Here is a 14,517-nt window from a genome sequence, read left to right as displayed (position 1 = left end):
AATAATCTGTGTAATGTTATGAACTTTCAGACAGTTTATTCCAGACCAGACTGTTTGCCACATACATGTGCTTTCTTCTGACCAGGAAGATGAAGCACCGCCCAGACCTCCTCTCCCTCAGTTATACAGTCCTGAAGATCAACCACCAGCTGTTCCACCACTCCCAAGAGAAGCCACTGTCATCAGACACACGTCAGTGCGAGGCCTGAAACGTCAGTCAGATGAAAGAAAGAGAGACAGAGAACTAGGACAGTATGTAAACGGAGATTATAGGGTGAGCACTCATGGGCCATCTACACTTTAAGGAATGTGTGAGCCAATAACAGATGATAGTGTCTGTGAAATATGTATACTGCTAAATCTTGTAATGAGAGGGGACAGAGAGAATGAAAGAGATCTGTACATTATAGCAATGGCAGAGACAGATTCGGTAATCCAGAAACAAAATTGCTGGGATTTGTTTTAAGACTTAAGACTTGCTGTCTATGATGTCATTTGAGCCAATGTTTTTCCACACAGGTAGAACTGCGTTCATATGTGAGCGAACCAGAACTAGCAATGATAGGTGGTGACCTCAGCCAACCTTCCAGTGGTTTCATAACAGTTGATAGTGGATACCAGACATTGCCTACTCGTGGTAAGCCAGGAATTAACGCATTTGATTTTTAACAGTACTTTTTGTATTGGAGCTTCTCTCCTAGGATTTTCTGGAGATGATCTTTATCTTTAGGTTGTTATATTTAGGTTAACTGTACAGTGCTGTGAAGTTCTACAGAGGTTGTGATTTTAATGGTGTGATTATGGATAACCACTGTTTGGCAAAAGAGCTTCATATGTAATTCTTAAAAACAAAGAAACAAAAAGCATAGCAAAAAAAATGAAATTAGCTGTTAGAATATCTCTTGTATTCAGAGTTGCTTTTCTTTATTATTTCTGTATTGTGTTTACAAACTTGAGTATTTTTTTTTTTTTAATACATGTATTGCCTGTGGAAGTCAATGAAATGGAAGTGGTAAAGAATAAAAATGTAGTGTTTTGGAGGCATTACGTGTGACTTGTCACTAGGATCTTACTGTGCTAAAGTCTTTTCACCATTTAACAGATGAGGTTAGAGAGGATATTTGGGGAAAAGTTGTTTGTTTTTTTATCCCTATAGCTCTAAACACTGTTAAGGTTTAATTTTCTTCATAGATGTGATTATTCGTAAGGCATATCTGTTGTTGTACAGCTGAGTCCACCCCATACTTCATTTAATGTATGTTTAAAATACCGTAGATGTTTCTGTGTTTTGATCAGTAGTGACCTGAAACGTATAAGTTGTGGCTGAAATGAAATTTCCTGCCTCTCATGGCCTTCTGAGCTGAAAAAAAAATTGAAATGTGAACCAAAATAATGAGAAGATCATAAGAAAAAGGAAGTATCTGACACATCTTCCTTTTATCTGTCCTTTGGTTTTAAAGCATTTTCTTTTCCTTTATAAAGGCTTATCTGGATCAACTTCCAGATTGCACCAGTCATCTACCATTTCATCATATGCAACTCTTCGAAGGGATAGGTCCAAGGTAAGTTTTAAAAGAACATCTGAAGGCTACTGTCTTGATCTTCCAAATTTTTCTGAAATCCAGAGTATATGTTGCGTAGCAGTAGATGGGATTTTAATACCATGGGAGAGGACCCATCTCCAGTGATCTAATACTATTTATTTTCTAATTCTCTTAAATGAATCAGCAAGTAGGAAGACAACTTACTACATTTCTAATAGATTTATAAAAACAAAGTTTGGAATCAAAATCACCTGTACTGATAGATATTATAATGTTGAAATATTCAAATTGATACAAAGCAATAGAGCAAAATCATCTTAATTTAGAAATAAGGTGGGAGAAAGGTGCTGTTTATTTGTGTGCTCCTTATAAACTATTAATTCTAACACATTTTTTGTGTGCCTTGTAACTTCTTCAGGAGAGACCAAAGAGTGCCTTGGAACGTTTATACTCTGGAGACCACCAAAGAGGCAAGATGAGTGCAGAGGAACAACTAGAAAGAATGAAACGACATCAGAAGGCATTAGTTCGTGAACGCAAGAGAACCCTTAGCCAAGGAGAAAGGCAGTCTGTTTCATCTCGGTCTTTCATCAGGCCCATTTCTGCAGACATAGGCTCAGTATGTTAGATATGCCTTAAAGGGACTAAACTAGAAATACCTTTGGATTATTTTTTTTCCTAGCAAGCACTTTCACTTGAGCGTGTATGATGCTTCTAGCATAATTAAATTAGTGTTATACAGTATAAAACGAGTTCAGAGAGTGCAAGTAACAGGTGGTCATTTTTTACTAGTTGTTACAGTATATGTAGCAGATTCGGCAGGTAAGTTGGTCAGAGGTCTGTGTGCTGAGTGGAGGTGAGACTCGGTTAGAGTGAATTCAGAGATGTGATTGGTTTTTATTAGAACTGTATTTAGAAAGTGTAAGAAATTTCTAGGGTTTTCAAACTGCTTCATAATGGAATGGGCCTTTTAGAATGTTCTTACTCACCGTGGTTATTTTTCATTTAAATTCACAAATTAGGCTGCAAGATAGTTGTGATAATATCAGGCCAAGCAGGTTGTGTGGTTGGTTTTTCTTTTTTGTTTTTAAGGAGAAATGGATAATAAGTTTTGAAACCTAATCACACTTACTAGAAATTTAAGATCAAATTGGTTTCAGTTGCAGCAAGTCCTCCTTTAAAGCTCAACATGTAGAATATTCTAATAAGGCTCAAATTTAAGCTGCTGAAGAAAAGAATTTTTGTTGTGTTCTGAGATTAAATGCTGTACAGAATCTAAGTTTGTAATGATACGTTTTGGATACTAACCAAAGCAATTCTAATTGGTGAAGCTACCCAGTTGCTCACTTGGTGCTAAACCAAGATTGTACTGTAATTGCACTTACGCTGTAGCCTTTTAATTTATTTTCCATTTGGCCCACTAGAGCTTTAGAATGATCACCCTGTTTTACCTAATTCATTGCACAAGATCTCTTGCTTTTAGATTTGTCACTCATCATACCTAATGCCTCTTTTTGTTCCTTTGTTTGTTTTGTTTTTAATTTGCAGAATTTTGTAGTTCTTTTAAAATTTCTAACTGGACTACTCAATTTTTACCAGGCTTAATTGCATTTAGTACGTGTGTCAATTGCTGGCATTTAAACCACCCCTTACAATATTCAGCCTTTCATTCCCACCGCTCAGTAACACTGTTTTACAGCCAGTTCTTTATATTTACTTTCCCAGTAAATATGAGTGCACAACTCGGAGACATCCATCTATTTTGTCTTCTGTTTTGCAGTCACAAATTAAGTAAAGGTAGTACGTAATACTTGGGAAATATGGAACTACAGTGGAACCGTTGTTTTCATATTTTAATTAGAAGAACTGAATCTGAGCTTCTAATGTTTCCTAAGTCTAACGTAACACACACGAGTTGAAATTAAACCTTTTTGTGACTCTCCTTATTAACCTTTGTGACAAGTACTTTATTATCTATAAATTGGGTGCCATCTTGGTCTTTTTCTTGCTGTAAAGAATTAAAATTGAGTCCTTCAGCCCTAGCAATGTTCCACAGAGACCATCTCTTGTACCTACAGGGCTTCAAAACGCAAAAAGCATGTTCAATAGCACAATTACTTACAGCATTGCAATTATTTAGCAGCCAAAATGGCAAACAGTTAAATGTATAATTGAAATGCTGCTCAGTATGTAACATTTGCTTAAAACATGCATTGTATGTGTAACTCGGATTTTTAATCAGCTCGCAAGTGTAGAATGGCATTTGAAGTATGGATCACAGTACGTGAGCTCATTTGTTATATAAAATGCCTTTTTAATGTAAAAGTTGCAACATCAAAGCCAATAAAAATTCTGCTTTGTAATAATGGTTTGATGTTTTTCTTACCTACAGAACACAATTTGAAAGTGATACTGTGTATTTGAAATATACTATGTCAATCAGGCCTGGTTCGAATATGAGTAGAATAAGAAGTTTGGAGTGTGAGAATGATAAAAACGTTTTCTTCTCCTTTTGAATTCTGAAAAAAATCTTAATTTTTGAGATGAAATTGACCTTTTAGGTATGTTAACTTTCTAAATATACATGGAGGACATGGATCTTTTGAGTGAATATCGAGAGCTTGTGCATGAATAGGTTTCAAGTAGATTTAATAATGCAAGTAGCATCATGGAGGCTAAGGGCTTCATATAGAGTTCAAACTTCAACCAAAACAAGCCAGAGATATGTAATAAAAATATTAGGCATTTTTATTAAACATAATGGCATGTTCTCCTACTGATAGCCTTAAATACTTTAGGAGATCATTTTATTGTTTGTTTTGTCCCTTTTCTTCCCCACTGCTTTTAATACGTTCCAAGTCTGTATGGTAAAGCCGCTGAGATCTGCTGGATGGAATGATGCTGCAACAGAGCTTAATTTTTTGACACTTATGAACAAATGCTTTGTTAGGGTTCTTAAGCTTGAGTTAAGCTCATACATATGGAGCTGTACTGCGCGTAGCTGTGAAGGAGCTGCTAAGTAATAATCTGGGAACTCTTAGAATTATATGGTTTAATTTAACTATGCTCGATTGTATTACTGCTAAATATTTATCTTGTAAGGAGAATGTGTAAGATCTTTAATTTTTGCAGGTAGCTAGGTTAATAGAGTGTGAAGTAGCTTAGAAGTTATTAAAATTACCCTGTTTGAATTTGAGACAAGGTAATGCAAGTACTAAAAGTACCAATTTTAATCACTAAGTCTTTTTCTAGGAAGACATGTAGAATTAACAAGCTGTGATTCTCAGCCTGCAGCGTTAATGTCCTTTCTGTGTAGTGATTTGCAGTGGCACAGCACTGCCTGGTCAGAGTGCCTGGGATGGGCAAGGCTAGCACTCTGCAGGCTTGCTTGTACTGACATCTGTGCTTCTGTGGATGTTTGTGCTGGTGCCACGTTCATCAGCATATGTGAAATTGTGATTAATATATGTGATAGAATTTAATACAGCTGCACACTCTGTATAAAACTACATTACTCTGAAATCCATGCAGTGTAGCTAGAAATAAAATCTTCCAGCCAACAGTTGCAAGAAATACAGCAGCATTTTCTTTCTTTTCTGTCAGTTAAAGAGTTTGCTCTGTGGATTCTCTCAGCAAAATAGCCTTTGCAGACGCAGTTATGTACATTGCTGAATGTTGAATTTGTCAGTATGGTTGAATGCTATTAATTGTTTTGTATCTATTACCAGTGGAAACGAGAGCAAGAATTTGATTTGCAGCTACTTGAGAGGGCGATTCGTGGAGAAGAAAAGGATGAAAATGAATGGCTAAAAGTTCAGCCCGTAGCAGTGGCGGTGACAGAGACAGACCTGGAGCCTCAAGACTACGATTTAGACATCAGCAGAGAGGTAACACTCATAGTTTTGCTTCCTATTGCATTCCCCCGGATGTTAACCTTAAGTTTTATGTAGTTAATTTTCACCTTTTATTTCAAAAGCGAGCTGGAAGTTCAAACTGATTCGTTTCCAGCTCTGGTACCCGAGTGCAGTATTTGTTTGAAATGCGATTGAGCCATCTAGTGGAAAGGGAATGGTATAGCAAGTGGAGGGCAGGGAGACGTGCTGGGTAAAACGCCGCGGTGGAGGGAAAGTCAATGAAATTGTTAACAGTAGGAAGACTTTTAGAATAGGAAGCACTTTGACTAAACGGGCCATCCCTGTTTAATATCTTTATTGATAATCGGGGTGAGGGGATGGTGTGCACCCTTGGGAAGTTTGCAGACAACACCAAAGTGGGGGGAAGTGCTTTGATCTACCTTAGGGTAGGAAGGCCCTGCGGAGCGATCTGGACAGACTGATCTCATGGCTGAGGACAATTGTATGAGCTTCGACAGGACCCACTGCCAGGTCCTGCCCTTTGGTTACAACAACCCCATGCATCACTACAGGCTTGGGGCAGAGTGGCTGGAAAGCTGTACGGAGGAGAAGAATCTGGGTGTGTTAGATGGCAGTTGGCTGAACATGAGCCAGCAGATGAGACCCTTGAGACCTCCTGGGCTTCTTGAGTCACTTGCTATATCCAAACTAGCACCTTCAGCCTGGGGCAAGAAACATTTGTGCATACAGACGTCTCTGTCATATCTCAGAGTGACTGAAGCAGGTCTGATGGTCTGGGCTTAAAGCTTCTTTCTCCAGTTATTCAGGTTGTCTTTTTCCTTTTGATTTATCCATCCTCTTCACCTGGCCAGTTCTGTACCTCATAAGGCTATACTTTTTATGGCCGATAAATCCTGTTTGCATGATAACTGTTGTTTTGGAGGTGGCAGGATGAGCTGTTCTCAGTTAGCTGTACTATAAATATACACATTGCTCCGTGGGGGAGCTGGATTTGAAACTAAGGAAACGTAACAAAAAAATCCTTATTTTTCAGAAAGCATTGACCTAGGGTTTTTTGGAAGGGACCAGCTGTGGGAGAAAAGTTCCCTTTTTCTCACGTCTGTTTATTCATGTTTGCTATTTATGCTTTTCAAAAGCAGTCTGTGCTTTGGCTTTCAGTGTCCGTTTGTAAACTGTACGTTCGTTAGGTGGTTTCGATATCTTCTGTGAAGCACAATCTTTCTGCAAGGAAACTGATCCTAACACAAAAATCATTGCTAGCTTTTGTGCAATCAATTTTAATAGTCAAAATTTTCAGCCTACATAACTGTGTATTCAGTGTGTTGTTAATTGCACCATGTTAGTGTATTCATGGGTCAGTTCCCTAGGTAAGGTTTCAGATTCTGCAGTCCAGGAGTTTCCAGAGGTGTTTATAAAGTGGTGGTGTTTTCTCTTTTTCTGCTGCTCACAGAGGAAGATTACGTCTCTAAAGAGTGGTACCTAAATTAAAACTGTAGGCAATACCTCCTCTCCCTTACAGGAAATCCTGGAGTGACATAAATACCTTCCAATGTTCCTTTAAAATCTCTGGTTGCCTTATTGCTCTTGTATATGGTTTCTTCTTCCTACCGCAACAGCTGCAAACAGTGTCCGACTTTGGGCTCTGAAGCTGAGCCAAAGAAAGTCTCCCTCTTGATTCTAATTTCTTCTATAATCCTCTTTAATATTTGTTTGATCTATCTTCTAAAGGAAGGGAAGACGACACTGTTAAAAGGGCATCAGCTCATATCCAGAGGGAATGTTTAGAATCAGGCACATGTATTGACAGTGCAAACCTGTGCTTTATTGTTTTTACTGTGTTCTTGCATTAAGGAGAATAAATCTCAAAGTGCCTAGGTCTGTATTGATAAAACTTGATGCTTGTTTTTCTTCCACAGTTGTCAAAACCTGAGAAGGTTGCGATTCCGGAACGTTACGTTGAATTGGAGCCAGAAGAACCTCTTTCTACAGAAGAACTGGCAGCAAGGCAGCGTAAGGCAGAGAAGATAAAGAACATTCTCACTAAATCAAGGTCGGTTATTTTTTGATCTTACGCAGAGGTTGGTGTTAAACACTGGAATCTAACTTCATACAACAGTCTCGTTCCTGTACAATTTAATTATGTGAGACTTTTAGAAAACGCACACAGGATGTATGTATTGTACTTAGCTTACTTAAAGCTCCTTTTTAAAGCCAATAGAAGGATAGAATTTGGCTACTTAAGACTAATGTGAGGGCAGCTGAAACATGCATTTTCATGAATGTGGTTACCTCAAGCACCTGTAGTGTCCTAGAAAGTATGCAAATGAGTCTGAACGTGAGGACCACCGCTTCCTCTGAGCAGTAACAGGAAACGTTATTAACAGGTTCAAAGAAATAACGTTTTTATAGTGCTTTCTTGTTAATAACCTGTTTACTAAAAGGACTTTCAGGTGTACTTAAGGCTAAGCAGAAATTGTGACTGAATGTGTTAATGGCTGCATTACTTGTCTTTGTTTGCCATAGTCAGATACATACAATATCTAACACTACTTCAAACAACTTCAGTGAAATACGGAGCTTGACATATGAGATCCAAAAACTACTGTGTGAATTGAAGCTTTTTCTTTTCTGCACGGTGGGCTCTTCTTTATGTTTGTAAATGTTAATGTTGTTTTGCACTTTCCTGCTAGTATGCACAATCTACAGCCTACTATTGCCCAGGACAAGCACAACTCAGTTGATTTAGATTCACAGCTCCAAGAGCAGGAACGCATCATTACCATATCATACGCTTTGGCTTCTGAAGCCTCTCAGAGGAGCAAGGAGGTAGCAGGTAATACTTAGTTATTTACAAACTAACAGCTATTTCCTATCCGCTTCTAAAGTTATGTGTGGTTGTTGCTGAACTCCTGGACTAAGAGAAGTTTTTAGCAATTCATGTTCAAAATATTTATATTCAGAATAGCAGTGTGGTGTCTATAGATAACATGCAGAGAAATTAAGGTTTATGCTGAGCATTTAACATTCAATGGGAGAATATACTATGATCAGAAAGCTTGGAACTTGAAAACTCACTCTACTAGTAGCACTAAAAATGGAATAGTTTCAATGAATTCCCTATAATTACGTGAAATGAACTATTTCTGTATTCATTTTTAAAAAGTAAATTGGTCCCCCCTTTTTTTTTTAATGGATTTTTATATATATCTTAAGAAGGGTTTATATATATATATATATATTTTTTTTTTTAAGAGATTTGCTAATTTCTTTGATTGAAAGTGTAGTAGAATCACTTGCAACTTGAGATTTAGAAGTCTTAAATTTGGTATTGGTATATTTCTGTTTGGCGATCAAGATTAGGGATTAGAGCAAGACAAGCATGCACGGATTCTGCTTGATGTCTGGAGATTACTAGACCCTTTGCGATATGTTACTAAAGATGATAATTTCACTCTCGATTGCTTTATAGTTGAAATAAGTCAAAAGTGTCAACAGATTTGTATGGCGCTGTAATGGATGCAGCAGCTATTCTAGCCAGTACCTGGGCAGCCATTTATAACTGGCACTGCTCACTGTTCCGATGGAGAACAGAAATAATGGAATCTTAACTGTGATGGAGAAAAGTGTGCACATGTATCATCTGAAGATGTCAGTTTAAATGTATGGTGCTTGCCACAAAAGCCCTCAAGATCTTCCCAGTAAAGACAGATTATTCTGATATCCAGATACATAACATGCATCTGTAATAACAGACTGTGGATTGGATATGGCTGTACACTCACAGATTCAGTAGCAACTAAACCTAAGGGGAATGCAATTTTCAGGGGAAGGGATACATTTTCAAGTTACGAATCTTGAGACTTTGGAGGGTTTCAGTGGGTGATTTAACAGACATGAAGGGATAAAACTGGTTCGCCGAGGAGGGCAGACAACATAAACAGAATTGTAGGTCCTGGGAGCATTTCAGGAATAGCTTTTCAGACCCTCAGTCTTCTCTGCAGACATTCTGGTCCCAGTTCTAATAAGCAGGTCCTTGGTACTGTAACACTGACTCGCATGCTTTGGTTATAGAGTGAAACTTGGGGTCTCAGAAGGTATGAACCAACACAGCATTTTGCCATATGAGTTCCAGCTGCTTCTGGGAAAAGCTAACACTCTTGAAATTATTCCTGTAGATCAGTACAACAGGAGCAGAATGCCTGCCATATAAGCAGTCCTCATGTGGTCACTGTTGTACTTCTTGGTGTGTGCAAGTGTGCACAGCACAGGAATGTTTCCTCTGTCCGTGTTTTGTAGCTAACATGGTAGATGTACAGTAGCTGGTAACAGCTGTTAATTTTATAGTTTAGTTTTTTTTAACCATTCTTTCCAAAGAAGGAATTAGAACGTGTCTTCCCTGAAATGTTTAAGTGCTACGTTTGCAGTCAGTTGTGAGATGAGTTTTAATGTTAGCTTCATTTGTGAAGTAAAAGAGCATTTTTCCTTCACAAAAAAAAACCACAAAAAATCATAGATAATAAAAAGGACTTGGTTGTTAAGGAAGCCCATATGCTTATCTGTGCCCACTTTCCCTTGCCACAATTGTATTTCAGAGACTTGTTTCTTAGAACAACTCTTGCTTTGGTTTCAGCTACTATTCCTTCTTTAAAAATAACTTTAAAAACACCAAGTTTTGGAAATTCTTCAAAATAAAATAACAATAAAGCAGCCAGAATAGTTTAATTTTGACTGACGGTGTGAAATACATAAAAAGAGTGTAGGATTTTGGATTATGGGGCATTCTATGTTAATCTAAAGTGATTTAAAAAGAAAATAACGCGATGCTTTGCACAGCTGATTGCACGTTCTAATTTATCCCAATTTCACATATTCCTTCACATTTTCATTTTTGTAGTTTGAATTTAAAATATATATATTTTTCAAACTTGCTCTTTGCTGATGAAGCAAACCGTAGCTGGAAATCCAAACCTACGTGTCCAGATTTGGCATCAAGATTTGCTTTGAAAGAGACTCAGGCTTAACTTCTTACATTTTTTCTTCTGTGAAGCAGGTAGCTAATGCTAGGATGCTGTGATTAAGCACATCGCTTTCAATACAGATTGTGTATTTGTCTAACGCCTGTAATGTAGCGTTGTAGAGTTCCTCTGAGCTGGTAGGAAATCCACCTTCTAAATAGAAATGCTGCCAAGAATCTGAAAGATTAAAATAAAATATGCAGTTTTCATGAATTTCGTTCCTGAATTGTCTTTTTTTTTTTTTTGAAACCTTTAGCCTCCTAAAATGAAAAAGTAGAATTTAAGACTGAGTTTGTCTCTATAATTTTAGAATTATTGTCTTTAATCACTCTGCTTTATAAACAAGAATATTTTTATTCTATTTTTTATCCTGAAGTTTCAAGCTGAGATCTGAGAATTGATGCATCATGCACTGCATTACATAAAATGTTACATGTATCTGTAAAATATTTTTGTTCGTTATTTTCTAAGTGGCATCTTAATTTCTGCTTTTTGTCTGTAACCAATGAAAGGCTGAGAACCTCTACAACATCAGAGAAATCTGGGAACCAAATTAGTAAACATCAGTGCCATTCCAGAACTGATTTTAAAAGCAGACTTTGATGAGGGTGCATGAGTGCTGTGTGTGCCTTAGTATGTTCCAGTCATAAGATAATTGTCCAAATTCTCATCAGAAGAATGTTTATTTGTGTAATTTAATGCGACTAATAGAAAAAAAGCAGCAATTAGAAATGTTGTTTGTGTTCCATATAACCACAATAGTGTAACACCTCACTGCATTACTAATCAGGTTTCTTATTCATGTGTTAGAAAAATGAGGTGGCTCTGTTTTAATGTGAATGTTTGATTGTGCAGCCTAATTCCTGTATGTGATCCCTTCTAGCTCAGCAGTTGACCTACCCACCCAAAGCACCCTCACCTTCTGTACCACAGCCACCTCACTCTCCCCTAAGCAATGGATTTCACTACACATTTGTTTAAACACCTTAAAAGTAAGAACTAACTGCTCTTGACATGTCTGATTTACCACTGTATCTTTGCTGTGGCTTGCTGAATTTTAACACGTTTCACTAAACCTAAATCAGATCCAAATGAATGCATGCATCCATTTTTTCAGAAACCTTTTGTTCTTCTGCTTCTAATGAGCTAACGCAGCTAATAGTCTTCAAATAACTGCTGTAGCTTTCCGGATGAGGAACTTCCATACCCTTACTGTGGTGAAGGAAAGAGGCATCTATACTCTTGGTAGCATGGGGCCAGATTTTCAGCCACAATCTGTACTCCTGTGGCCAGCGTTGCATACAGCTGTGCCTGCAGCTGGGCTCTGAAGGCCGTTTTGCCTGCATGTGGCCTGTACATTTGCTGCACGGGAGAATTGAAAGTGCAGCCAAAGTTGTGTAAGCAGGGGGGTAGTTTATGGGCTGATGTCTAAAAGTACATGGGCTAAAATTTGAGTCTTGTTTGAAGTGAGCTGAAAATTTGGTCCCATATAACTAATTCTGAAATACTGTGACTGTTTTGTGCCTTTGTGGGTTTTTTTGTTTGTTTGTTTAATTTTTGTCTCTGACTAGGTGGTTATTTTGACATTTCAAGTATGAATACAATTTCATTGTTCATATAAAGAAATACGTATCATCTCTTCCCAGTAGTATTTGCAATGATTTTTCTATTTGAAATAGAAGAACCTGTCAATATAATGATAGCTAACTGCTACATGTGCTGTAGTTACAGCACTCGTGTGTCTCTAGTTTCCTTCAGAAGTGTTTTCATCTTCCTGATTTCCTTTGGACTAATTCTGGACAAGAACTCAAAACAGAGATGAAGCAGTAAAGCAGGTGGATTGAACGAATGCCTTAAATAGTGTTAATCCTTAGATACTTTTTTTTCAGTTTAACTAATCTGAATCAAATTCCTCTGCAACAAAAGCAAATTAAATAAAAGTGAGCATGTTCCAGAAAGGCCCAATGAGGCACTGACCTGTCTTCAGAAAGGCCTGTGGTAAAGGATAGAAGTAGAGCGAGAGAGAACGTGCAGAGACATTCAGAGCAGGTCTACAGAACTTGGTGGAAATAACTATTTGTCTTTCTGGTTCTGTTAATCTTTCTGAGAACCAGATTCTAGCTGTCTTTGCTATGGCTGAGTAACAGTTGACCCTGCTAGGACATTGCTAGGCTTGAGCACGGGTTGGACCGGGTGAGCTTCCAACCAGAGGTCCCTTTCAATCTCAACCATTCTGTGATTCCAGGCAGACTTCACATTTATCATATGTTTATATAAATATACATGCCTACGTGTGTGTGTGTGTGTCTGAAAAATGACCAAGAAAATAACTGCAATAGCCAGCAATATGCAGGGGACCCAACATTTTGAGCGTGAGCTCAGTGACGTCACGTGACAATTGTTACTGCTTAATGCGTCAGTACTAATTTTCTTCTTTCTGTCTATCTTCAGGAGGCTTTAATGCAACCATACATTTCCTGAAAGTGCTTGCTGCTTGGCATTAGTGCCCTCGCTTTCATATTTAACCATGTTTTATTTTACTTCACACCAGCCAAAGCAGTAAGTGAGCACTGATGTTAAGACCCGAAGCAAATCCCACCCAGTGGCGCCGTGTAGAAGAAAGAGGAGATTGATTGCAAGCGCTCTGTGAAGGCATTCACTGGCTGATCACAGGTTCTTTTGCAAATGTGTTCAGAGAATGATGGGGGATTTCCTATGAAAATGGAGAGAATTTCATGACATCTTATTTTGACTTCAGTTTAGTTCAGACTTTTTATATGAATGAATGGCACTTTTAATAAACTCTGTAAAATACTGACAATGTATTTTTAGAACAGAATGTATTTTGGAATTTGTTTAAATCAAGGGCTGAATTCATTTGAAGAGGAACTGCTTGCATAGTTGTTATGAGACGCTGTTACTTCCCCCTCAGGCTCAGAAGCACAATGTAAAGTTTTATGGAAATAAATGCAAATTGAACAATCCTAGAAGCACGTTTGTAGGGTATGAGTAGAGATAGCTCCAGTGAGAGGTTTACTGCAGGGGTATTTTGGGCTGAGTATCTTAGTAGAGTTAATCACCCACCGTTTTGCCCATGAAATAATACATTGCAAGGAACTTTTAGTTTGATTTCCTAAACCTCAGTAACCACTCTATAGCTGAAATTTTTCCATGAAAGCCATAATGAAAACCAGTTTTAACTCCTGTTTCCTTTTTTGATTGCGTATGATTAGCTTGCTGGTATTGATGCACACCGTGTTAGGTTGCTCTTGACAGTAGTAACAACCAGCTAACAAAGTACGTATTTCTTGAAAGTTGAGATGTGGAAGAAGGAAACTTTTAAAATATGTCACGTAAGCAATAAGAAAAATAGGATGTGTCATATTGCTAGTAAATATATATATTTTTCTTCAGAATATCTTTTCAGTAAGGAGTACAATATGGTATATTGATTAGTATTTATGCTGCAAACAGTAAAACTGATGTAATGTGGCGCCTACTAATTTTACAAGTAAGTTCACCTCATGCTCAACTTTGCCAAACTTTGAAATTCAGCGTTTTACCTACATGGCGAAGGGTGAGGTGGTTATGAAAGGAGAAAATAATATTTAATGAATGGCTACAAGTGCTTTACCTGGAGAGAAAAAAAAAATACTGGGTGCAAGATATGCAGAAATTGCCCAATATTAGGTAGTTGAGTTCAGCTCTAGATAAAAAAAATGGCTAAGAAATACTTTGCAGTATTTTGTGATACTACTAACTTGTTTATATGCTGTATTCAAGTAATAGATACAAAGCCCTGGAAACTGATTGAACTTCAAGTTTCAGACTTTGAGTCAAATCATATTATCTTAACACTGTAGTCAGAAATATTCTTTAAAATATATATTTAGCTAATGTAATCTATTTTACCTCAATACTGCCAGTATCAACTTCAAAACCTTTTTGCCAAAATAATGATTTATTTTTGCCTTTATAAAAAGTTTTGAGAGCATAAATGAATATTTTGCAAGAAAAAATTAATTTAAATGTAACAGTTTGGAAAATGGTATATGTACAGATTAAAATATTAACATAACTGCC

At 37.4% G+C, this 14,517-nt stretch overlaps 1 protein-coding gene across 16 annotated transcripts in view; it reads left to right on the top strand.

Annotated features, from left to right (window-relative positions):
* Positions 1–14,517, top strand: part of PLEKHA7 (pleckstrin homology domain containing A7) — a 140,592-nt gene extending 126,075 nt beyond the window's left edge. For 15 of the 16 annotated variants that reach the window (XM_046942008.1, XM_015286637.4, XM_040701358.2 and 12 more), the window contains 8 exons: positions 86–274; positions 520–637; positions 1,483–1,562; positions 1,963–2,163; positions 5,273–5,431; positions 7,336–7,469; positions 8,110–8,252; positions 11,318–11,425. In XM_046942008.1, coding sequence (XP_046797964.1) covers positions 86–274; positions 520–637; positions 1,483–1,562; positions 1,963–2,163; positions 5,273–5,431; positions 7,336–7,469; positions 8,110–8,252; positions 11,318–11,415 — 1,122 coding nt within the window. In that variant the 3' untranslated portion in view covers positions 11,416–11,425. Of the gene's footprint in view, positions 1–85; positions 275–519; positions 638–1,482; positions 1,563–1,962; positions 2,164–5,272; positions 5,432–7,335; positions 7,470–8,109; positions 8,253–11,317; positions 11,426–12,985 lie in introns of those variants that run through there. The other variant, XM_040701359.2, reaches the window with a different exon arrangement.

This window comes from Gallus gallus, chromosome 5, assembly GCF_016699485.2.
Source record: "Gallus gallus isolate bGalGal1 chromosome 5, bGalGal1.mat.broiler.GRCg7b, whole genome shotgun sequence".
Lineage (NCBI taxonomy): Eukaryota > Metazoa > Chordata > Aves > Galliformes > Phasianidae > Gallus > Gallus gallus.
The sequence above is the reverse complement of the archived record's forward strand: the minus strand, read 5'-3'. Positions and strand labels throughout refer to the sequence as shown.